The 27,243-nt window shown below is 41.4% G+C and overlaps 2 protein-coding genes across 3 annotated transcripts in view; both read right to left on the minus strand.

Moving 5' to 3' along the window:
- LOC145994371 (uncharacterized) overlaps positions 1-27,243 on the minus strand; it is a 947,129-nt gene that overhangs the window by 336,288 nt on the left and 583,598 nt on the right. The window lies entirely within an intron of this gene.
- Positions 461-1,732, minus strand: LOC145979405 (uncharacterized). The gene is made up of 2 exons (XM_083112282.1): positions 1,583-1,732; positions 461-1,354 (listed from the first exon to the last, which is right to left on the minus strand). The coding sequence occupies exons 1-2, from the start codon at positions 1,730-1,732 to the stop codon at positions 461-463; spliced, it is 1,044 nt and encodes a 347-aa protein (XP_082968408.1).

A 27,243-nucleotide genomic window follows, 5' to 3' on the forward strand; every position in this document is an offset into this window, starting at 1 on the left:
TCTCAAGTTGGTTCCTCTTCCTCTATCCTGGTCCTGACCTCTCAAATCCAGATTTCTAACCTCGAGCTCTTGTCTTCGGAACTTTTGCCTGTTGCTATTATCTTCGTCATCATAACGTCTCTTTGAATAAGGTCGACCATCCCTGTCATTCCTCTCTCTATCCCAAGAGTTTTGAGTTTTCTTCAACATATCTTCTGTCCTTAGGTATTCTATTAAGTCATCCACTTTCTTTATTTTCACCGCTGCTATGGCTCTTTGGATTCTTACCGGTAGCGTTTGGATTACTTGTTTCACTAATTCCTCTTCGCTGCATCCTTCTTTCAAATTCTTAAAGCTTCTCAAGGTTTCCCATGTACGTTCCTCCAGACTTTCAATTTTTGACCAGTCGATGTGTTTTCGTTTTAGGGCTTCCAATTGCCTTTCCTTGAAGTCTTTGCTACAATAGTAATCTAAAAACTTTCTACTGAATTCTCGAAAGTCTTCGAATTTGTGTTGGTTTAATTGGTACCACCCGGCTGCTGACTGTTCGAGTCATGTGATCTGGGATTCTCATTAAACGTATGTTCGTGGTAAGCTCCTTCAGGAATTTCCTTGGGCATTTCTCCGATATATTTCCATTAAATTTAGGCATATGCTGTAATTCCTGTGGTCTAGGTATCCTTGATTTATATCTTTCACAGCCTTTGTATTCTTCTTCTAGCGTGTCTAAAAATTTCTCATTGTTGCTACTTTCTTCACTACTCTTCCATTTTCTCTTTCTCCTTTGGTGAGATCTTTTTCCATAATCTTTTTTCCTTTCTTCTTCTGTTGTAGACTCATCGCTAGAGCTTTCTTCTTTTATCTCTTTTTTGATATAAGTATCTTCCTCGCTGCATCGAAAGCTGGATCTATCGTTCCTTTCTTTTACTGATATATTCCCTAATCTTCTTTCCACTTCTTCCATTCTCTTCTCTGTCTTATCCATCCTGGATACTGTTCCGTTTATTTTTCTATCCATTTCCTTTCCTCTCTTATCTGCTGCATTCATTTTGGCTCGATTTTCCACAATTTCCTTTTCTATTCTCAGAGTTTTTTCTTGAGCTTCTTGAAGTCCATGCGAGTTTTCTTCTCTGAGTTTTAAAACTTCCCTTTCGATTCTATTATTCACTTCCAAACTTCTATCTTCTATCAGGAGCTTAGCTTCCTCTATCTTGCTTTCGTTTTCTTTTATTCTTGAAACAGCTAGTTCTATTTGAGATTTACTTTCAACCAGCTTTCTCTCCAAATTTTCGTTTCTTTGTTTATTTTCCTCTCTGAGATTCAAAACCTCCTCTTCTATTCTTCTATTTATATCTAAACTTGTACTCTCGATTAACAACGTCGTTTCTTCTATCTTTCTTTCCAACGACTTTCTATTTCCTTCACACGTTTCATTCAATCTCAAGAACATCTCATGAGTTTCGGACCTCGAGGCTTCCAATTTCCTGCTGTTTTCCTCGAGCCTTTCTTCCATCTTTTTATTACTTTCTTCTAACTTTTCTTCTAACTTTCTACTATTCTCTTTTAATTCTCTACTATTTTCATCTATCTTTTCTTCGAGTCTTCTATTATTCTCTTTTGCTTCTCTGCTATTCTCATCTATCTTTTCTTCTAACTTTCTGCTACTTTCATTATTATTCTCTTTTAATTCTCTTTCTAATCTTCTGCTATTTTCTTCCATCTGCATCGATAACTTCTGGAACATTTCTATCATGTTCACATCTTCCGTCTTCTTTAGTTTTTCCTTAATTTTCTCTTCTTCCTTTTCCCTTTTCTTCTCTTCTTTTTCATTTATCCTTTCTTCCTTGCAATTTTTGCATACGTAATCTCCTCTTTCACTTATTCCTATGTACTTTTCTCTTCTTATCTTCTCACATAGCCAATGTTTCATTTCTTTGCATGAGCTGCATAGGATAGTTTCTTCCTTATTTCCCTCTTCTCCACAGCAGTTTAATATTTCCTTTCTGTCTTCCATTTCCTCCATTATAGTTTCTCTGTTCTCGCCTTCAATTTTATTTTCTTCCTTCATTTTGGCTTTCTCTCTCTTTGCTTTCTCAGTCACAATTCTGCTAGCCGCAACGTTGGTCGCCACTAATGCTACGCCCCTTGTGGGTACGTACTTACATGTTATTTACCACGGCTACAGATATCTTAATCTCAGGGGGATAGGTTCTTTGTTTGAGAATTCCAAATAAGAAAGCGTTTTATAGCCAAGAGGATATAGTAAAATGCGGATCTATATTCTGAGAACTTGACAAAATACAGAGAATATATATATATATATATATATATATATATATATATATATATATAATCGAAAAGGCTTCTTCTTCTTTTATCAAAAGGCTTCTTCTTCTTTTAATGGCTTCTTCTTTTAAAAGGCTTCTTCTTCTTTTAATATGGAAAAAGCTTCTTGTTATTCTTTTATTATGGAAACGGCTTCTTCTTCTTCTAAAAGGCTTCTTCTTTTAATATGGAAAAAGCTTCTTCTTTTATTATGGAAACAGCTTCTTCTTCTTTTAATATGGAAAAGGCTTCTTCTTCTTTTATTATCAAAAGGCTTCTTCTTCTTTGATAATCGAAAAGGCTTCTTCTTTTCTTCGTTTAATTTATTATCTTCCTTTAAAGCGTAATCTTATTTATGTGCTCGCTTTCCCCCCGCTTCATTGTCAAACAATACAAGCTATACTTGTAGAAAGAGTAGGGTCGACTAAACTGACAATAGCGCCACCTCCTATTTGACGACCAAAGGGGAAAACCAGGATCGCTAATAAAAAGCGCTGCCAATGGCCCAGTGCGACTAAAAAGAAGCGCAACCGTAAAGTGCTTCGGGCGTCTAATTGACCACAGCGCCACCGGGGAACGGACAAATGCAAAAGCTGACGATGTTCTCCTCGTCAGAGAATCAAAAAGAAATTGAGATACATTTCTGAATTCATTTGCTCACTTAATAACTTTCCTAAACGTTTCATATGCGGCTATATTCTTAATTCTTTCAAATTACTATATACATCATTCTATTTACTTCTATTATAGTATTTGAACTCTTCTTTTATATATTTCTCAATTTACTATAATATATATAATCCCTCTTCTCCGCTCTAAGTTTTTTATAATTTCCTTCACTCCTCTATATATAACGTGCTGCCATCTCTTGTCGATTCCGAGAAACCATTCCTCCTTGCAACATTCATTGTGTCATCGAAACTGGCACGTGACAAGCGTTGCAAACTTTTGAAAAGGATAATACCGAACGCACATGGCAAACAGACAGTATTTTTATCTCCAGGTCCGTACGATTGGTTTAAGGATTTCTTAGGCAAATATTAGGGATAAAAATGCAAGAGCAAATTTTGACAAGCCGTACATTTAGCGTACGGACCAAGGTCTGGACCGTACGTCTGCACATGCCATGAAATTTACGTACATGTACGGTCAGGACCGTACGGTTGGTAATGCTCAGCTATCACCACTTGATTTCTATCCTCCTCCTCTGCCGATATGCGCGGCCCTGCTCCACATTTAGGTGGGACAGGGTATAGGTTGATCGATTGTTTTGGTACATTTTCCTTCCCTTTCTTGACACGTTTGAAGATGGAATTAAGTGGTGATATGATGAAACTAACGAAGGGATAATCACGAAAAGCATACATGTCAATTCCTGGATTCGAACCCGGGACCTCTGGCGTCGTAACGTGCTATGCCAACCATACCGGTCATAGAAGTAGGCGTTCGTTCCTCTTTGACTAGGAATTTTCAGAGTGGAAGATAAAATTTTCTGAAATGCCCCAGTGCCTTGTTGAGGATTTTTCTTTGGTATAAACAAAATTATGACAGCAGAGCAGTGCAGTGTTGCTATGCACTATTTGATAAGTACAGAGAAATAATATCATTACATAATCTCCTGCATGCATTATGAAATTACAGCATTAAAATTATGGAAGAGAGAATTTTAATTTCAGAGTGTTCTTTATTCACAATATAGGGTTGAGCCTATACATCGGTAGAGGAAGGATTAAATTTACCCATACCCACCAATAACGATCTTTTGATCGTTCGAGGAGTTCGCAAAAATGTCGCGCAACACTTTCGCAGTCTGATTATCCTGGAAGTTGTGCAAAATTTGAAAATTTCGTTGATTTTGTACCATAAACTGTATTTTGTGATTACGTAACAGGTGTTTTTTTTATTTTCTGATGTAATTTTTGGATATTTTAAATGAAAACGTTGATGGTAAATTGATGCTTATAATTGAATTATAACACTCCACAATATTTTGAACAACTTTTAGGTTGGGTTGATGTTTTACGTCCACTTTATGCACAGAAAGGCTAATCGGGACTGGACCTACGGTTTAAAGTGGGATCCGAACCACTGTGCCATGTGCCTTCACCGGGTATCGAACCCGGGACCCCTTGATTACAAGGCGACGACGATACCACTGCGCCATCGTGGATGCCCTGAACAACTTTTAAGTGTTGCAATATTCAAGGATCGGTATCAGTGGGAATAGATAAGAGTATCGTTATCGGTATGGGTATCGGTTCAAAGTGGTATCGGGCTCAACCCTATTTTCTTTACTTTAGTGCCTATTACCGCGTCTATTTTCCAATTCTTTGTGCATTTTGCCTATTTGTGCAATATTTATTTAGTGCCTAGAAATCTTGGCTGTAGTAATCATTAATAACATCGAGCATATTATACGTACGCAAGAAAGATCGTAATACTCGCTGGTATTGTTTTAATTGTACCACTCACTCACCTTAACGCCGCGGCAAAACCTCACGCTAACTTTCACATATACTGGAATATAGCGAATTGTGCAAAATGCAACGAAACTGGACGAATAATAATTTACTGCAAAAGCTAACTGCCTCTATCCGTAACAGAACCCATTACGGAAAATCGGCTGAAGTCGAAGAGCAGTTGCCGTCTTCCCGTTTCCAAGCAGTTGCTAGTTAAGAGGGAGGAGCGAGCCCTTATGGTAACGAGCTACCAGGGCTCCATCGATTGCCTAACGTCTTCAATTCCTTGCTAACAACTTTCTCTATACCAATATTTGGAGTCTTTCATTCCCTCCCCTTTTGCGTGCAGATTTCGTTTGCAAAGACGCTGTTCATATGACGTACCTCAAGCAGCAACTAGGATCCATCAGCATCATGCAAGGTGAGGTTTCACACATTCTTAATCTGGGCCAGTCGCCCTTTCCACCCTTTATAGGGTCACCTCCTTAGTTCCCGATTGGCTGGGTTAGAACAAAGGCAACACCAGTGAAATATATTTGGTAAAACTATGGAGAACTATCCTTTGCTGATACTGGTATCCTTTGCAGGAAGCAAAAATTGTTCAAAGACAATTTAGATCGAGAGCTTTATGATGTGTAGTGCGTGTAATCGTAGAGATGAGAGGCATAGACTTGTAGGAAAATGGATAGCAATGATAGCAAAGGACTATGATACATGGGTACGGGAAGGAATGTACAAATGAAACAGGTAAGTAAGAATACAGAGAATGAAAGAAAGAGAAAGAGGGATAAGTAGAGGTAGAGAGAACGGTAGAGACATATATGGAGAGAGGTAAATAGATAGAGGGAATAATATATATATATATATATATATATATATATATATATATATATATATATATATATATATTAGAGAGAGAGAGAGAGAGAGCGAGAGAGAGAGAGAGAGAGAGAGAGAGAACGAGGAAAGTCCTCGGAAGAAGTAATTAAACAAATTCAGCAAGAAGAACTAGACCACCGCGTTCATTAAATGAGACATCAAAACACCGACATCCTTCTTCATCATCCCAGTCATTATTTTTATTCATCACTTAAAAACGAAGAAACTAAAACAGACCCTTAACAAATCAATTTGACAAACAGCGAAGTAGTTAATTTGTTAGGAGCAAAAGGAGAGCGCAGAGCATTCTACAAACTGCAAGCGAGGTGTATTCACATGGCAATGCTTTCACCCGCCACTTCCACAACAAAAAAGCATCAAGTTCCCCATTAATCCCCTCAACGCTGTAAAGGGAAGTAAGGAGCTAGAAATCCCAGCAAAAAACCGCGAAAGGTCTTTGCGTTGATTACCGCGCTGCCTTCCAAGGGTTGTTTACAGCGTGGTTACCCAAAGCCTGTCCCAACAACGTCTGCCCGGATCTTTGAGGCGCTTTGGGGTTGTTTACGCGGCGGATGTCGGCCATATTTCGGCGGGGGGCGATTAATAGAAGTGCATGAAAAATTCACAGTCTTCGGCAGTAAACAACACGGATCAGTGATTGATGGATTACCCTTCAGGGCAGCAGGTGGGTGATCGCTCTTTCCTACTTTTCTGAAGGATTCCACGGTTATCATTCCGCACAAAGTCTTATTCTTTGCCATCATTTTTTGCGGCATCTTTTTTGCTTTCCTTTGCCAGACCGCCGGAGCTCTTTCATATGTCAAGGTTGCCAACTTCGGAAATTAAAATACTCTCTTTTAGCTCTCTTTAACTTCGGCCTAATGCAATGGCATAGTTGGTTAATTATTTCTTTATACCAACCTCTTTATTTATACTGCATATGTAAATAACCACTCTTACGAAACTACATCTCTCTCTACTTCAATCTCTCTCTCTCTCTCTCTCTCTCTCTCTCTCTCTCTCTCTCTCTCTCTCTCTCTACCTCACTCGCCCTTTCACTCTCTCACTACATCTACATCTCTCCCTCCTAATCTCCACATTAACATACCAACAACATTTCTATACTTCCGTATCTGGTATGTTAAAACGTTTCATTCTCGGGTGTTCTCTTAGCAACATAACTATGACAACAAGGGTTAAAACAAATGTGTGCCCCTTTTCTTGACCTTCCCGCCCGTTCAAAACATACATACAAACACAAGCACACCTACACGCCAATTTGTGTATATAATGCACACAAACCATTTCCAAGAAAATATAAAGCAAGTACTGCTGGAGACGTCTGGAGAACCGGCTTTTGGTTCTCCAACTTCCCTCTCTCTCTCTTCACCCCCCCCCCAGATGCCGGACAGCCAATGGAAAGAAGAGTCAAGCAAGAGAGTAACGATGTTTCGGAACGTCAGTTGCAATCTCAAGAGGATATTCTCTTCTTACTTTGTAAAGGTCCATCAAAACAGCATCCGTCTCATCTCTCTCTCTCCAAGCCTCTCTCTCCCCCTCCCCTCTTCGTCCTTTTAGGCACTGTTTTTATTTGCTACCGGCTTCAGAGTATACGTTGCCAACTGGCAAAAAATCTGTGTGTGTGTCTATATATATATATATATATATATATATATATATATATATATATATAATCTAATAGAAAATTTTACTTACATTCTGCACCTTTGTGATTTAGCAATAACAAGTTCGAGGTTACCAATTTAGGGAATTAAGGCAAAACTATAGTTTGTCCCGCTCTCTGGTTTCAAGTCTAGATCAAGAGCTGTAACTCCAAGTAATTTCGAAATTGACTGAAACCGCACGAATGAATGATTTATTTTGATTCACAGTCCTACCAATCTGGCTAATCTCAAAGATGAGGATGAATGGTTATAAGATAAAATTGATGAAGGGACAAACACAAGTTCCACAGTGGATTATTGTGCAGGTCCAGGCGCCAGAGCCTTGTTACACTGCTAAATGAAGGCCATGTATACTTTGTATAAGTGGAGTTTTGGGTGTCTTAAGAAAGGGTCACCGGTTACACCCCCGAATGAAACTGAAGTAAGTTGTAAGACGTCCAGGTAAAACACGATACAGAAGACAGGTATGTCAGGTAAAACAAACTATCTAGAAGACAGGTATGAAGACTGTCTAGCTAAAACATACTCTAAAAGACAGGTATGCTATTTGCCCAGGTAAACTTGTTCAGGAAGCCAAATATACTGACTACATGCAGGAATTCACAGTTCGAATGCAGAAAACCACAACCTTCCCACTGATAACCAGTCTTATCACAATTTTTCCTACGAAGACCTGCTGACCATCCTCAACATCCAGTCTCCTAAAGAAGCCACGTGTCCCGGAGAAAATTTTTGTTGAGGGACGGACTCCTTCTGCATTCTGTTATCTGGACACGATCGATATCCCTGGCAGCGAGGAAAGACCCGAGAGGATTCTGTAAAAGGGGGAGTGGGGGCGGGGTGACCACCACCGAATTCTAAAGCTGTTGAACAGTTTGAGAGTTTAAAGCGTCGTGTTAACTCTACTTTGCCGTCTCGCACCGCGGAATACTACTTTTATTTCATGCGGCCGCGGACAATATAGACTTAGTGCTCTCACATGCCACATAAGTTAAGCGCATACAACCGCATTAATTGTTCCCAATCCTCGAAAGTCCTCTTACGGGAGGCGCAAATGACCGGGAGCTCCGGGCTCCAAAATGGGGAGAGGTTAGGGGAAAGGGGGATGGGTCAAGGGGAAGGATCCGCCGCTGATTCAATTACAAGAGGAGTTTGTACGCAGCGTGGAGAAGAGACGGTGGGATGTTTAACATGTACTTTGCACCGAAAGTTTCCGAGCTCACCCTCAAGGTACATGAAGAAATAAATCCCTATATTTCTTATGGTTCATTAGACTGAGAACGAGTTGGAGCTACGTCTACGGCACCTGGAGGATAAACTCTGTTTGCAATGACAAGTACATTTAGATGCAGAGGGACTTGCACCGAAAAAGGACTGGTGTTAAAACAACATACACAGTGGGTCCCAGGAGTTAATACTAAATTTGATCTGCGTTTAACCACAGTGGTATTAAAATACTACAAATAAATGGTTGTAACAGCATAATTTTAACCCTAGCTTACCAGGCTATTTTGCTCCCGTCACATGATACGGGGTCCAGCCCCTTACCAAAAATAGAGTATAACTAGGAACACAACTGTAATGTCGGAGACTAAAATATTCTGGCTCCAGGTAAAAGATGAGACTGTCAAGGGCCACGCAGCAAAAACAAGAACAAAACACAGGACAACACACCCACAGTCCTACGAAGGTCTAGACGCCAGAGCCTCGTTAGTCTGCAGAATTCAGACCAGGGTATACTCGTGGAAGTGAGATAAACAATTGGGTGAACTACGTGGAAGGGATGCTGTGTGCCACGATTTTGACATGTCTGCTCTAAACAGCATATTTTCCCCTTAGAATAACAAGCGGAATTGACGGTTAACTCTTGGTGTCAATAATTCTCTCACAGTCAATCAAAATCCTGTTACTAGATACCATTGATTGGATTAAGCTAGAAATGGAAAGGAATAAGGAAGATAAGCTGTGAACAGAATACTTACGCGAATATTGGTAAAACGAAGTGAATTGAGATTAGAAACCAAGAAATGTAACTCAGGATCAAGGAGTAACGAGAGAAAATAACCGTTATTCACGGGGGGAGGGGAGGAGGATTGAAACTGAATATCTGAAGATATTTAACAAGATTTGGAAGAGAAGAATGGAGGCTGCAAGACCCACAAAGAATCGAAACAGAGAGTGAGAGAGAACGAAAGAGATGACACAGAGCCGATTGGATGTGAAAAGTGAAGTCTTAGCTCTCAGCTAATAGGGAACATGTTCATCCATTCGTAGAAGAGATAATTAATACCTTGCCCAAAAAAGTTAAATATGTATAATTCTTGCACCCTCTCTCAGGGTGTATAAGCTGATATGGAGAATAAAGGTACGAGAGAAGAAAAATACAATGAAGCAAAGGCGACGGAAGAAACGCTGGAGACAATTCAATAAATTGGAGAATCGAGTTTTTCTCAAGTTTACGACCAGATAAAAACTTACCTCTTTTGAAAATAACGTGGATGAATATATTAAAGTTGTAGTTAACGTGCTGGACATGCTTTTTGAGAGGTGCTAAGGTTTGAAGGAAAGGAATTGGAATAGAAGGAAAAAATAGAGGATTTGAAGTGAAGATGTTTTCAGCACACACACACGACAAAACACAGACATCAGCGTAGGATAAATTAGTAGCATAGGGTTGCAAAAGTAGCAGTGCGAAGTGTAGACCTTACAAAAATATTTGGACCTAAAAGGGATAAGGAAGACAGACGAGTGGAAAATGTTACATAAATTTAGAACTACATAATTTGTATTCATGCCAAGATATTATTAGAATAATTAAATCAAAAAGGCTTAGGTGGGAATGCCATGTGGCAGGATTGGGAGAGGAAAGATGCGTTTACATGATTCTTGTTGTTTCCAAATCTGGTGGTAATAGACCTGTAAGAAGGCCAAGACGAAGATGGATGCATAGCGTTGAGATGAACCTAAAGGGAATCGGTAAGGATGGAAAAAGAATGGATTGCTTCAGCCATACACCTTCGGGTTTAAGAAGGCTAAAGAGTATTTGTAGCTGAGCGGCTCCGAACCTTAGGTTTACTACGGACCTTCAAATATTTGCTGTTAAGGATCTCTAGAACGTTACTTAATATTTGAAGTCATAAAGTGCATCAAACATTTTCTCAAAGAAGTTGCTCAACGGCTCATTATCCAATTATGTTGGGCATGGTTGCCGGCGAAAACTTGGAATCTCGTGGATTGGCAATACAAGTTGGATTTCGTATGGTTTATTTGACCTCGCTTTCTGCCACTTTTAGCTAATCGTGGCGATGAGGATGAGTGCTGACACTCTAGATAACACCCATCCCCAGACCGGGATTGATTTGGTTCATTTTGCTTCGCATTTCTGCCACTTTTGGCTAACCGAAAAGATGGGGATGGAGTGATGATATGATGAAATTGATGAAGGAACACTCACAAAGATCATTCATGCCCAGGCTGGGATTCGAACCAGTGACCCCTAAAATGTAGTCAGGCAGACACTACGTTGTAATAATGTGGGTGTATGTGTTACTTGCTTCACCTCAGAATCACCAATTTTATATTACGCTGCACACTCTAGCGGCAATCTCAAGAAGTACAAATATAAAATTTCGTCTGGGCCAAGCGTAAAATGCATTCCAGCTTTTGCCATCCCCCTTTCCAAATCCCGCCTTTCAGCGTGTGAATCCCGCACCTGGTGTCAAGCGCTGGAAAATTTACTCTAGCCCTGGGGTATTAAGCCATCCCCAAACCAGGGTATCCAACGGCTTTGAGATGGGAAGTAAGCGGCAATAACAACAACAATAATATACAGCACAAACACAAAAGATAATTACCCGAATCGTCCCCCCACCACCATCCTAAGCATCGCCTTCGGGGGGAGGGGTGGAGAGACCCACTTAAAATTTACCGACTCCGCATCGCAGGAAGAATGGAAGGGTCGTTTTAACCGAACCCGGTTCTCAAAGCGCAAAATTACGTCAGCTAGCGTTTATATTCCAGCGTGTCGGAATGTTTGCAAACGCTGCAACTTAATGAATATTCAAACGCGGAACGTGCCTCCGAGGGGTCCGTGATACCTCCCTTGATGACCTTCCGGAATCTGGCAGCCATTTTAAAGTCCATCACCGAGTGCCGACACGACCGTGCACTTGCAACATTCATTCGCTCCTCAAAGTGCCGGACAAGCTCTCTACAGTGTTGGCTGCTTAGCCTCCCGTAAATTTGGTAAACTGCTCGGGCAAAGGGAAACAAGCTGGGCTGGGAGTTCCGCTACCAAGTTCGGTTCGTTCCAAGTGGAAAGTAATACGCGAATTGGCAAGAATGAAAATACATAATTTGAAACCACCAACGTGTTAAATTGCAACATTTGAAACGGTCGAGAGGAAAAGAGGGAAGCTAGAATTGAGAATAAGAAAGGAGAACAACAAGAAGAAAATGGGGCGGGAAACTTGGAATGAGGTGAAAGAATTGGAGAGAGGCATAGAAATAGAAAGATGGTGGAATAGAGAGAGAGAGAATGGGAAGAGAAAGAGCGGTGCAAGACAAAGAGAAACAGAGAAGGGTGGTCGATGAGAGAGTGAAAGGTGGTGCTTTATTTTATTTTACTTCGCTTCTCTGTCACTTTTCGCTAAACGCAGTGATAGGTGGTGGAAGAGAGAGAAAGATACGAGCGCGAGAGAAAGATAATGAAAGAGAAAGAAATGTGAAAATGAGAGACAGAAGGAGTTAAGGTGGCCGAGGATAAAGAGAGACAGAGAGAAAGATGATGAAAGAGATAGAGAAATGTGCTGAGAGTGTGAGAGAGAATGGGGGAAAAGGTGGCCGAAGATAGAGCGAGAGAGAGAGAAGGAGGGAAAAGGTGGCCGAAGATAGAGCGAGAGAGAGAGAAGGAGGGAAAAGGTGGCCGAAGATAGAGCGAGAGAGAGAGAAGGAGGGAAAAGGTGGCCGAAGATAGAGCGAGAGAGAGAGAAGGAGGGAAAAGGTGCCCGAAGATAGAGCGAGAGAGAGAGAGAGAGAGAGAAGGAGGATGAGAGAGAGACAGAGAGAAAGATGATGAAAGAGATAGAGAAATGTGCTGAGAGTGTGAGAGAGAAGGGTGGGAAAAGGTGGCCGAAGATAGAGCGAGAGAGAGAGAAGGAGGGAAAAGGTGCCCGAAGATAGAGCGAGAGAGAGAGAGAGAGAGAGAGAGAGAGAGAGAGAGAGAGAGAGAGAGAGAAGGAGGATGAGAGAGAGACAGAGAGAAAGATGATGAAAGAGATAGAGAAATGTGCTGAGAGTGTGAGAGAGAAGGGGGGGAAAAGGTGGCCGAAGATAGAGCGAGAGAGAGAGAGAAGGAGGGAAAAGGTGGCCGAAGATAGAGCGAGAGAGAGAGAGAAGGAGGATGAGAGAGAGACATGTGGTGAAAGTGAGAGAGAGAAGGGGGAAAGGTGGCCGAAGATAGAGAGAGAAAGAAAGAAGGTGGATGAAAGAGAGTGAGAAATGTGGGGAAAGTGTGTGTGTGTGTGTGAGAGAGAGAGAGAGAGAGAGAGAGAGAGAGAGAGAGAGAGAGAGAGAGAGAGAGAGAGAGAGGGGAGAGGGAGGGAAGGTGATCGAAGAGATATATTATATATATATATAATCGAAGAAAGGGAGCGAGATAGATGTGGTCGAAGAGGGAAAGAGTACAGTGGTGGGAGAGAGAAAAAAAGTGGTGGAATAGAGAGTGAGAAAAGTGGTGGGGAAGAGAGGAGAAAAACTGTGGTGATAAAGAAAGAGAAAAATAAGTTGCAGAATTGCAAGCGGGGAAGAAGATGGAAGAGAGAGAAAGAGCGAGAGACAGACAGACAGACAGGTGATGGAATACAAACGGACAGGAAGATTTTGAATACAGACAGAGAAAGAAAATGGACGAGAGAGTAAAAAATGGAAGAAAGAGAAAAGATGGATGAGAGAGGAGGAAAAGATGGTGGAAAAGAAATAAGTAAGAGACTGCATGAAACAACAAAACAGTTGACAAGAGCTGGCAGACTGACGTGGGCATTTATCATAGCTACATAAACATTTCATAACAGCCGTGAACTTTCAGCCATTATCATCAGTCACGGCATAGAAGAGTTACGTAATATCAACTGGTGACTTCAAATCAAACCTTAAAACTTTATACACACAGACATGAAACTGTATATAGCTGGCAACCCTGGAGAGGACACCCTGCCTCCTCATCTCGGGAGGCGCAACTGCTAATGAGAGGATGAAGAGAAATTAACTCTTTCGCAACCGGAAACTGCGTCACTCCAGCTTCGCATCGCTTCACGGAGCCGTCCGGGGGAACAGGGAGATCTCGTCGTCCGGACGCGAGAGGAGCATAGAGGCAGGAATGCAGAAACAGCGGCATCCGCCCGTAACTCACTCCGCTGAAAAAGGCTCGACGCTGATTGCGGGTGTTAAGCTCCGGGGCGATTGCCGATGAGGCTCTTTATCTTTGTGCTATCGACTGGACCGTCGGGAATCGTAAAACGCCCACGAACTACCTGTTACGTAATGGAGAACGGAAGTTGTCCCCGTACAGGAGTGTAATTGATCATATCCCATCCCGTATAACTCAATTCCTTTATAGTCACCAGGCTAGGTCTTGTATTACAAGCAAATTTTGACAACTTGAATATCCATCAATATAATCCTCATGTTCTTACTAATCTCACTTCTCCGTACTACAATGTTGCAGGCCAACGAGGCTCTGGCGCCTAACCTGTAGGTAAAGTTCCCTGTGCATACAGAACCGTGCCATGAAGGCACATTTAGGGGATGTGGGAGTAGGGCCCCACACATCCTAAATCGCAAATTCAAGCCAGAGTGAACCATATGATATTATTAATAGTCATAAGTAGAGACCGGATGTTAGGCAAAATTCCTATTCTTTCCTGTTAGAGATATGATGAAAACGAATGTTGCGAAGGCCAGGGGGGAGGGATTAGCTTCATTTAAAGGCAATTTAATTTTGCCTATTTCATACGATATTGCCTATATTATTTCATAAATGCCAGATATTGCCTATTTTAGGCATTTTCTTTAAAATTGGGACATGACTGAACTCTGTGCATACAATTTCCTGTTCCCAGGATTAGTTTCCGATGCTTCCAAGAAATTTAAAAATAACAGTTAGCGAGTTATTGCAGCTAATAAGGACTTGGACAAATTAAGGGCAATTCAACAAGTTCTGAAAGGTGAAAATATAGAAACTGAGTTAGATCCACATGTTCTCGCGTGCTTATAGTATGCTCCGGTAACATATGTGGAGGTTGAAAGATCTTTTTCAATTCTAAAAAATGTTTTGTCCGATCGCAGACATAACTCGTCGGTTGATCACCTGAAGAAATACCTTATTGTGATGTGCAACCGCAATTAGTGCTTCTTATTCAGAGACTGCCAAACCATACAGTACAAACTTGAAATGCATTTAAACAGTTTCTTAGTTCGAACTGCTGTGTGGAATATATAGTGTAAATTTTTAAACTGAAATAACCCTGTCTGCAGTGATAAAGTGTATATTTAAATAATTTGCGTACTGGTTGAAAGTAGCCAACAATTTCTTTTGTCAGACTATTGTGTGTAGCCATTACACAATGGAAAATTTTGGGCTGACGTGACTCCTGTTTGCAGTGATTTATTAGGTAGTATATTGGACTGCTGTCTCTCTCGGTGAGCTCCTGGTTTATTTTAAGCAACTATAAAGAATGTACATATAGAATGTAGATATGTTTCTATATTTTTTAAACACCTATTTCTTTTTGTATGTCTATCTTCATTATTTTGAGTTAAATTTAATTGCCTTTTTTATTGCCTATTTGCAGTTTAATGCCTATTTTACTGCCTATTTTGAAAATTATAAGTGCTTATTTGCCTGCCTATTTTATAGGTTTTTAGTGTCTAAACATCCGGTCTCTAGTCATAAGAATATATTTATCTCAATACAAATTGAGAATGAGCAACATGAGACTATATATTGGTATACGCGTGATACCTTCCAGGGCACAGGAAAACATTAAGATTTGCAGTAAATAGACACAAAAGCACAGAACTTACGTTTTAACATATGAATTCAGAATCTATTTATCTTGATTATGCAATTTAAAAAGAACCAAAGTTGTACATCATAACGAAACTCACAAAAAGAAATCACAGTAACAGCACAATCTTTTTCTCATGCACTTCCATTAATCTCGTCACCCCCAGCCAAGATTCATATCTATCAGGCGGGATGGTGTACTTCAACAGTCTGTTCATACGTCCGGGAATGACATGTCAATCGCCCCCTCCATTGAGTAACAAAATCGATGACGACTCGTGGAAGCACTCACAGTCTAGGAGATTTTGGATTCAACCTTCTAAATGCATTTTCCTCATGTCTGGAGAACAATTAAAAATCTTCAGATTGTCGAAATTCACCTTGCACACTTCCTTACGAGTTTTTGTGTCCAATAACACTGCCGTGTTAAATTTCACTTGGGTAGCTATGAACGGTTCTGTCCACAAATAAAACAACTTGGAAATGATTCGGTTAACAGCTGAACGTGGACGATGACTTCTTAGAAGCACCAGGTCATCCTCCTTCAACTGCAAAGCATGGCACTTCTGCTTCAGTTTCCGCCTCTGCACAGCATATCGTTCCCTTAACTGCACTTGAACAACTTTACTCTGCCAGTCTTTCTCACCGTCTTCTGACACAGGCCATGGAAAACCTCTTAGCACTGGTGGTGGAACTGAATGACGGAAAAGCAATTTAATGGGTGAATATCCTGTAACTTCAGAAAGAGAATTGTTAATTATCCAGGCAACTTCATAAAGATGCTTGGACCAAACCTGGTGATCGTGCTGGCAATAAACCCTAAGTAAACGAGTTATCTCTTGGTTTGCTCTCTCTACTAAGTTTCCTTGAGGGTGGTAGGGCGTCGTACACACATGTTTCATTCCCATGGATTCGATGAAACTCTGCCATGACCGGGAAGTGAACTGGGATCCTCTATCAGACAAAATTAGTTTAACAGCTGGATAATGGGCGAAATATCTCTCCTTCATTAAGCGAATTATCTCAACGGTACTAGCCTTCCGCACAGGATAAACTGTGACGAACCTGGAGAAAACATCTATAAGGCTGAGAATATAATAGTACCCTGAAGAAGGCGGTAAATTTCCAATAAGGTCAATGGAAAGCATCTCATGAGGTTCCTTTCCACTAATGTGCAGCTTTTCCTTCATGATACCTAACTTGTCAGGCTTCACTTTTGCACAAATCAGGCAATCACGGATATAGTTAGAAATATCAGGTTTCATTTTTTTCCAATAATATCGGGATTGCAATTGCCTATAACACTTTACCACACCAAAATGACCGCCGTCATCATGAATTTTTTTCAGCAGTTCGGGACGTCTGGAATTCGGAACACACAACTTGTACTGTGGAGCCTCCCCACTGTAACTTCTAAACAGCAATCCATGATGAAGTTTAAAGGACTTCCGTAACCTGGTCATGCCTGCATCTTCGTTTTCAGTAGGCTGCTGAAGTTTAGCAATCATTTCACTGCAAAAATAATATTTAGCCTGGGCTTCTTTCCAATCACTCACTTCTTCATCTTCATCTTCTTCCCAGAGAAAATTTATGTGGTAATGCAGACAATCAGACTCCAGCTTGATCTCAGTATCTGCCTTCACAGGATATCTAGATAACGTATCAGGAATAATGTTTTCCTTTCCACTAACATACACTATTTCGAACTGATATGATTGGATTTTCAAAGACCAACGGGTCAATCGACTATCCCAATTTTTACTATTTTGCAGCCACTGTAGTCCTTTATGATCAGTATAAATTTTCGCCCCTTAAGATAGACTGCAAAGCGTTCAATTCCAAATAATATAGCAAGGCACTCAAGTTCATGAACAGAAAAATGAAGTTCATTGTTACGTAACTTTCGACTAGCATATTGGATAACGAAAATATCATGTTCATCTGTCTGGAACAAAATGCAACCAAACCCTTTTCCACATGCATCTGACTGTAGACAAAATTCTTTAGTAAAATCTGGTTGCGATAGCGCAGGTGCACTAACCAAATCAAGTTTCGTCAATTCGAAAGTTTCATTTTCTACTTCTGCCCATTCAAACTTCACATTTTTTGACAAAAGATAAGTAAGTGGTTGCACTTTCACTGCAAAATTTTCAATGTACTTTCTCCTCCAACCGGCAAGTCCCAAAATTTCCTAACGTCTTTTCTATTTCTAGGTCTAGGAAAATTTAAAATGGCGTCGTTTTTCTTAGGATCAGTTCGGATGGAATCCCCAGAAACAATATGGCCTAAATATAATATTTCCGACTTAACTAAGTCACATTTCTTCAACTTCAACGTCATTCCAACTTCTTCTAGTCTGGTCAAAACATAATTAATGTGCCGGAAATGTTTCTGCAAATCACAATCGAACAGTAATAAATCGTCGATATACTGGGTCAGAAATGAATCAGTTTCGGTCCCAAATATAGAATGCATAGCCGAAACTGAACACTGAAACTGCGTTAGCTATTCCGAAAGGCATTTTTGTAAACATCCACTGTCTTCCTTTATAAGCAAATGCAGTGTATGACTGGCATTCTTGCTTTACAGGAATCTGCAGATACCCGGAAAGCAAATCAAAACTAGTGAAGTACTTGGCACCTTTAAATTTCTGGAGTGACTCGTCTATTGGTTCAACAGAACTTCTAGGAACAATACCAAACTTGTTCAACAACCGAAAATCTACACACGGACGTACAGACCCATCCGGTTTGTCCACAACAATGTGCGGATTCAAGTACGGAGAGTTACAAGGCACAATTATTTCCCAATCTTTCCATTTTTGAAGCTCAGCCTCTAGTTTTGCCCTTTTTGCCACTGGAATCGGGTACGGTTTTTGACTCACTGGAACGGTACTGGACAAATGAATATCACAGACTAAGTTCTTGGCAGTGCCAGGCCTCTCTGAAAACACCTTACTATGTGCAATAAATATCTCGAACAATTCGGCTCTTTGTTCCTTATCCAATAATTCACTGGAGTCAATCTTCTCCCTTATATCCTCTAGCGGTGTAGCCCATTTATCGTAGCTAGCTTCAATCCTCCGGACGCTCATTTGCTTATCAACGGAATCATCATCATCTATCTTTTGCTCAATTGGCTCTCCATCCACCATTAGATACAACTTTTTATGCTTGAGATTGATCTCTGCTTCATATTTCTGCAGGAACGAATAACCCAATAATAAGTCTGAAGGCAAATCCTTCACAACAAAAATTTCTAAAGGTATGGTGCTCCCAGCAATTTCCAGCACGATTCTGCGCTGTCCCACAACTAGAGTTCGAATTTTTCCAGCGAAATCAATAAGTCGCACCTCTGGAGTAGCTTGTAACATGGCCCCTGGCAAATTTTGCTTTATTTTCTTCCAAATGTCTAGACTCATAACAGATATTTCAGCTGCAGTGTCCACTATACAAGTTATATCAACATTTGCTACACGTGCCTTGAACTCAGGCGCTCTTCCAAAGTTTTTAGACTGACTAGCCTGACACAATTTGTAAAGAAACTCACTCTCTTCATGATTGATAACAAACACCAGCTTCAGATCATTATTTACAGACTGGGAATTATTTTCTGCAGGCCCCAGTTCTATCCGAGACCGCCCGACATCAGAAGGGGACGTTTCTATGCCAGGCGTGGGGTAAAATACCACACCTGGTCGAGATTTGCTCCATTATCGCAGCAAAAATTTCTGGTCAGCTCGACGCTCTGTTGATGCTCGTTACTAGGGTACGACACTGCAGCATCTGTTTGTAAACCACTGCTCGCCACTTGCAATCGTGGAGAGCTACGACCTTCCCTCAAAGGTTCACTGTTCTCCGGTGAAGATAAACGGTTCTCAGTTCGTGGTCTCTCACAAGGTTCGTATCTGGCAGCAGCATACTCACGTCTCTGCCTATTTTGGCTTTGTTGACGATAACGATTGCCGTTTCTATATGGACCTGCAGAGCGATTTTCACGGTAATTATTCTGCCTCTGGACCATACGAACCCTCTGGTTTCTGTTCGCCGAGTTGCCTGGAATATCTCTGTTGTTCTGGTGAGTAGGATTCTCCTTCCTACACGTAGTTCGCCAAGCATCCTGCTCTTCCGCTTGCTCGTATCTCTTAACAAAATCTGCAAGCAAATCAACAGTTACGGGAGCGTGGGCCATACACAATTGCTTCACTCTATAAGGCAATTGGCTGATTATGAGGTTTACCACCTCCTGCTCTGTGTAGTGGCTACTCAGGTTTCTGTAAGCAGAGTATACAGACCAAACATATTCTTCCAAACTATTGTCCTTGTTTTTGTTGTACCGTTTGGCCCTAACAGATGCCAACTCCCTTTCTTTTGCCTCTGAAGACGCAAAACGCCTCTTAAACGCCCTACGGAAATCTGAATATGTGTGGAAATCATTCTTATGAGAGTAGAACCAATGATAAGCCATGCCCGTTAGCAAACGAGGAATAATCTCCAACCTGTATCTATGCGGGATCTGAAGGATCTCAAGGTTGGTATCTAATTCTTTCAGATAAATCTCAGCCGAAGTGGCTATAATATTTCCGTCGAATTTCCGCATGGAATTCAGGTCAGCCATCCGGGGAGTCATCCCACCACGCGTAGCATTGGTTCGAGATTTTCTTTCTTTTATCTTTTCCGAGAAAGTAGACTCGCTGCCTGAAGAGGTGGAAACGATCTCTCTGTGGCGTCTTTTCTTTACATGTGTACGGTTTCGTTGCCCCGAAGAGACCTCAGAACGACTAGGAGACAGTAACCTTCGAAAAGGCGCGCCCAGCTGGTCCACCCGCGGTAAGTCTGATTCACCGGAGAGTGGCAACTTGCTTAAAGTGGTTGAAATTTGGGCCACTTCGTCACAAAGATTACGCATGTCTGAAGAAAGCTTCCCTTGTTTGGATTCCATATCATTTTTCCACTCTTCAGCATTCTCTTTAGGACCCTCCGTGCTGGTTTTAAGGTTTTCTGCCACCGTCTCTTCAACTCGCAAATTCAAGTTTTCTCTCAGCTGATATGCCATACTGGTCACCTGGTTGTCCAACTCTCTGGACATTTCTTCCCTGAAACCGCTCTGCGTTTCAGTGATTTCCTTTCGGAAGTCCTCCTTGGTCTGCTCAGCTTCTTCCCTCAACAGAACAACTGTTTCATGGAGTTTAGATTCCAGCTGCTGAGAATTTGACTGACATGCTTGACGTAAGCTCATCATCTCAATTTCAAGGCTTTCGTTCAATTTCTGCTGTCCCTCAGACATTTGCAGAGTCAGTTGTTCGATCCTCCGTCCCATCTCTGAATTGGACGCAGCGAGTTGCGAACAACTATGGGACAGTTTCTCCTCCATCCTTGCTTCTAGCCGGCACTCAAGAGTTCTACTACTTTCTTCCAATTTAAGTTGTAAACTGTGCTCCAAGATATTAATATTTTCCTGGAGTTTATCCTCTAACCTCCTAGAGTTCTCATGTAACTTAGCCTCCAAGCTATCAGAATGTTCCCGCATTCTAGATTCTAGTTTATTAGCATTTTCCGTAATCCTTTCCTGGATTCTAAGTTCTAGGTTATTAGCATTCTCAGTAATCTTTTCCTGGATTCTAAGTTCTAGATTAATCGTATTTTCAGTAATCCTTTCCTGGATTCTAAGTTCTAGATTACTAGAATTTTCTGCCATTTTAGCTTCCAGACTGCTAGCATTTTCTGTCATTTTTTTTTTTCTGGATTCTAGTTTCCAGGTTGCTGGAATTTGCCTCCAGCATTCGCTGCAATGACGCGAGCAAATCAGCAGTAACAGGAACAACAGGAACTGAAAGTTTTTCTTTGCATGCGAGACATGTTAATTCACCAGGAGAATTACTTTCCTTTGGTGACTTTAGCTTTGCACAATTCAAATGAAAAGTATTGTGACACTCAGTGCAAAAAAACGTATCATCAAGCCTTGATGTAGTCTCACAGCAAAACACATGAACTGTGCTTTCATCAACAAGCTTTGCTTCCACTTCTTAGTATTTTCTTTTCCATTGTTGCGCATCAAAAGTTCTGAGTCAACTGCAAATCTAAAACAGTTTACCAAAGGTTAACGTAGCTAAAGCACAATGTGTTCGTGGCCCCGCGTTCTGTGCGCCAAATTATTGACACGGTCGTGCCAGAGTGAACCATATGCTATTATTAATAGTCATAAGAATATATTTATCTCAATGCAAATTGAGAATGAGCAACATGAGACTATATATTGGTATACGCGCGATACCTCCCAGGGCACAGGAAAACATTAAGATTTGCAGTAAATAGACACAAAAGCACAGAACTTACGTTTTAACATATGAATTCAGAATCTATTTATCTTGATTATGCAATTTAAAAAGAACCAAAGTTGTACATCATAACGAAACTCACAAAAAGAAATCACAGTAACAGCACAATCTTTTTCTCATGCACTTCCATTAATCTCGTCAGCCCCAGCCAAGATTCATATCTATCAGGCGGGATGGTGTACTTCAACAGTCTGTTCATACGTCCGGGAATGACATGTCAACTACAATGTTGCAGGCCAACGAGGCTCTGGCGTCTAACCTGTAGGTAAAGTTCCCTGTGCATACAGAACCGTGCCATGAAGGCACATTTAGGGGATGTGGGAGTAGGGCCCCACACATCCTATATCGCAAATTCAAATATGGAAGTCTAGCTCCAATAAACGGTTGGTTTTAAGTCACAAACCAATGGACAAGTAACATGCTTTTACGATTAATTCCTGGCCGAAATGAAACAGACGTGTTTCACCTCAGGCTATCACACTAAGGCACTTTTAAACGACTTTCTCCTTTGTCGTTAAAAGTGCCTTAGTGTGATAGCCTGAGGTGAAACACGTCTGTTAGTGACACGTGACACCAACAGTGTTGCCAGTGTCACTCGTAATATTGTGAAAACATCGATTTTTGGAACAGCCCATTTATTCCCTTCTGCAATGTTTTTGAAACTTCGTCAAAGTTCTTTTTCTGTCAAATTCATTAGATGGCCATCCAAATTGTTCGTTGGTATTGTGAAATGTTGCAATAATTTACCTCAGTGAGTTTTGTGCATCAATATACACGATTTGCAAATTTTTTTTTTCCGTCTTTGGCAACACTTTGCTTATTTGTTATTAAAACATGCATGTTCTTACATATGTTTATATCTCTAAATTTTCCCAATATACAGGGCATTCTCTTGGCGGAAAGCGTTTCTTCTCATTCCGTTTCGCTATTCCGTTATACGGTCGTAAACACCGGGTTGCGTGACTTTTCGGACACTCTGTATTTGATTTCGTGTGTTCAGTAGTCGGACATATTTTCCTATCTTCATAGTTCAACTCTAGAGGACAGATTTCGTATTAGTTTCATGGATAGATTCACCTTCTACCTTCGTTACGACATCACAACACAACAACCCATTCTTGAATCAATCTATCCAACCTCTACTTTCAATACCGTAAGCATAAGCACATAAATATAATTTCTAAGATTGAAATATTCAGGTTAGTAGTTAACAAGCTGTTGCTGGATATTGGTCACATCAGTAAAGTCTTTATGCTCACTAGGATGGTCGTTAAAATGCACATATGTATATAACATCTTCAAGCCTTGTTTTGTGTTCAGACCTTCTCCAGTGGTGGGTATGTGGAGCACAATGTCACTAAAAAATCTTCGTTGTGTTAATGCTGGAATCCATCCGTTTCACTGAATAGAGAGGAGGCTCAATTCATCGATTTCGGGTTTGACTTCTTACGATTCTACGTTCTCTTTTTCCGCAACGGTTTCCCGGTGAAGGGGAGGGGGCACGGAATCACGGACTGTGGACAAGTGAAAAATCACAACCAGTTGATCTCCGTTGCTGCGACAACGTACCATTCGGAAAATCGCAAAGATGAAAATATTCATCGCTCCGTTCCTTTTTGGATCACTGAATCATGCCGATCGCTTTGAGACCTACACAGTAGGATCAGGTAAAAAAACAGGACCGTTCTTGCAAGGGTGAACAGTTCAATGTAGAGCCTTCGTAGACGACGAGAGCAGTGTATTGTGGAAGAGCGGTTCAATTCGTCGAGCATATAGAATGGTTGGCGATTTAAGGATCGTAAATTAAACTCTATGGATATCGTAAAGCCAAGCGTGTGCCCACTATGCTAGGGAAGCCTGTTCAAATGGATAAGACTCCTACGAAGGGTTACGTATCGTCATGCTCTGTTATTATTAGTTATCGTTACTGTTGTGGTTGTAAGATGATATTATCCAGCTTGTTCGGAATATGGAAAATGTTTAGTTAAGAAAAAAGACGATTCAGTTAAATTACATTTTGAAAAATTCACAAGTTTAAAACGAGAGTCATTCTCGGTGCCATTACACCATACCTTGTGGTTTGAATTTCCGGGCAAGTAGTGAATGTTCCTTTGCCTTTCTCTTTCTTCTATTTTCTGACGTCAGTAATACCCCAACGATACAGATTACGGTTATTGTGTTCCGGGGCGGCTCTCTCCACACTTTGAATGAGTGGCTCTTAATTCGTATCTGATTTGACCCCTCTCCTGAAGGATTTGGCAGTTCCCATCTAGAGCCACAGAACTTTCCTATTCAAATTACCGAAGAAAATTGGACACATTGCTGGTGTGACATAATTTGCTGGATATCAGTTCGACTCGTACCAATCAGGATCTGTACACACACCCAAACTCGTTATGATTAACAGCCAAACCAGGATGAAGAATAAACATCAAATAGCATTCGAATTCATTTCAATCTTCTAGCATTGCACCCACGTATGTCATATGCGCTAACGTATCTAGATTTAGTTGAATTCATTCGACCTCCGTGGCGGAGTAGCACGGCGCGTCACGACGCCAAGGGTTCTGGGTTCAAATCTCGGCTTCGGCATGGGTTTTGTTTATGAGTGTCCTTCATCAATGCCATCATCATTCAACATAATCTTCGCGATTAGCCGAAAGAGGCAGAAAAGTGAAGTATTTTTAACCAAATCATTCAATTAGTTGAATACACTAATACTTTGATAAAAAAATGTAAGACATTTGATCTTCAGTAGTGAATGACCTGTTGGTAAACTGAAAGCAAGAGTAAGGTTGTCAGGATGGAACATTTGCTGTTCAGGATCACGGGTTCGTGCCCAATGCTGGGCGCCATATTTAACATGCATTTGTGCCCCAAGCTGGGCGCCATATTTAAAATGCATTTGTGCCCCAAGCTGGGCGCCATATTAAACTTGCATTTGTGCCCAAGTTGGGCGCCATATATAACTTGCATGTTATACTGGTCACTGGCATGACCAATTAAAAGTACGAAATCGACACTATCTGTGCGGTCAAGTCGTATATCCTATCCGTCTTTAGGTGTCCCCGCTGCGAAACCTTGACTCCCTCTCGGAGCATGAGGCAGGCGATAAGATGAGCCAGGACCTTCGATAGAAATTTTCCCTCCCTCGAATTCCCTCCGGCCACCGCTGCCCCTCTGGCACACGTCCAGAGCCGGAGAGGAAATCTTAACTCACTGCCGGAACGCGCTCCTCTTCCGAGCCAGTTGATTGGTGAACGTTAAGTTGGCCAACTGATTGGCGAGGCCTTCTCCTCGACGACTCCATGATGGGTTTTCGAAAAGACCCTCCTCCCTCCCTCCACCTACTTTTAGCGTTGTTGAGGAATCCACACTCTCGAGCCTTCTCAACGCTTGGCTAAACAATCAATCGGTTAACGCCGGTAATTGGAGAAACGTCGGAGACCGGCCCAGATTGATTTCTGCGCAGGATGAAATAAAATTCCTCTACGCCAAACTGAAAGGTACGAAGGCGTAAAAAAAAATATAGAGAAGGGGAAAAGTTATCCGTGCTTGATCTTCGATTTGGAAGCTGGAGGCAGTGATCGGAGAAGCTGGAAAAATACGACTCTTTCATCCGAAGGAATTGCTTCTAGTCTCAGTCCTCAGAGGCTGCGCAACAATAATGTTGCTTTGAGTCGCATGAATAAAATTGAGCACCTATTCATGTTTCAACTTTTTCAGGGGCACCTCCAATGGCGTTGTGGTAACTTTGTCGCCTTGTAATCAAGAAATTCGGAGTTCGATAACCGGTGTAGTCGCATAGGGGCTCGGATCCCACTTTAAAACTGGACGTCCTGTCCCGATATACAGAAGAGAGATTTATTTTTTCATCATTGGAAAAAAATAGCACCTCTGACAAATTAGCTATACTCCGTCCCTGGAACCTCTGGAGCAAGAGAACGAAATCAAGTTTCTGCGCATGTAGTCACTCGGGAGGGCACGGCCAATGAACGTGTGACAGTGAAAGTGAGTGCATCTACCGTCCCGTTATCAACAGAACACACTGCTTTGCTCCGCCCACACGCTTTCTCCATTATCTACCTTTATGCGCGGTCTTGCTCCACACATTCCCGGGACAGAGTGTACAAGTTTCTTTCCAGAACAGCACATTTACTTGGACTTGTCGTTGCCTGGATACAGAACTCGCTAATATTCACAATATGCTCCCCCCCTCCAAAAGAAATAACTTCAGTAACGAGCAGTGTTCAACATGTGCCTTCAACAGAAATGGGCGGAAACTCCCAAAACTCCACCCGTATACATTCATGGGTATACGCCTATCGCCCTGGCGCCTTTAATTCAAAACCAGGGCCTCTATCCTCGGAATTGTGGTTCCCCTTTTTTTCATGTGTTCCTTATTTGTTTTAAATAATTTCATATTTCATTGCGCCTTCTCTTGCATAGTATCTTACAACAAGAAAGGGAAAAATCTCGCCCAGCAGGTTAAATGATCGATTATCAATTTAGTCGATCTCGACACCAATGTCTAAGGGTTCGAGAGGGCATAGGTGTAAACTCTGATAGAAGGAGGGACGAGAATTTACCTGTGCTTTTACGTGAAATCGAACTCGAAACTCCTTGCTTAAAGCAATCCGAGAGTCCTGCTCGAGGTGGGTCGGTCCGGATTTTAGGGAGGCGATCCTCCTCCAAACTGCCGAAACAATGCTAATGCCACATGCCTAATATTATGGGCGACTCAATTTTTTCTCGTATTTTTTCCACAGATTTTCCAAGGCGAACAGCCAGGCTACGTGTTAGGTAATTATAAACATATTTGTATTTAGTTTTACGTCATCTTTGAACAGGTTTACAACTAGATTGGAATCAATTATGGTAGAGACAAAAATAATTAAGATCTATGCTTTCTGGCATTCGAACCAATGACTATTGCTTTCCCAGAGAGATGCAAATTTCTAGACCCCCCAAGAAAAACAGTCTCCTTACTGCATTTCATTTTCCTTAGTTCATGTCGGCTTTCTGACACTTTTCGCAAATCGCGACAATAGAGACGAATGGATGAACACAAGCATCTATGGACAACACAACACCAGCCCCTACAGAGGGTTATACTGGCTGTGATTCCAGACGCCAGAGCCTCGTTAGTCTGAAGCAATACAGTTCACGGTGTATTATTGAAGAGTTTGACATTTGAGTGCTTGGGAAAGTAACCACTTACTGTATATGACTATTGTCTGTACATATTGTAGCGTGACGTCGGGTTAGGTACGGCATCGAGTCACGCCGGGACGTAGCTCGGTTAAATAAAGTTAAAGTTTCAATTTGGGTCTCGCTGGAATACCGCTACCCTGAATGGTGTGGATGAAGGATGTTGGGAGACTTAGTCGGTTGCACGCTACTCACCCCTTGCTCGATGATCTGGCCCTCGGCTCCTGGCCTCGGCGATGGGTGACCTGGAGATGTTGGGAGACGCTGGAAAAACCTCTGGCCTAGATGTTGAAGGCGATAAGA

The sequence above is a fragment of the Lepisma saccharinum genome, chromosome 1, assembly GCF_977018435.1.
Source record: "Lepisma saccharinum chromosome 1, izLepSacc3.1, whole genome shotgun sequence".
NCBI classification, from domain to species: Eukaryota; Metazoa; Arthropoda; class Insecta; order Zygentoma; family Lepismatidae; genus Lepisma; species Lepisma saccharinum.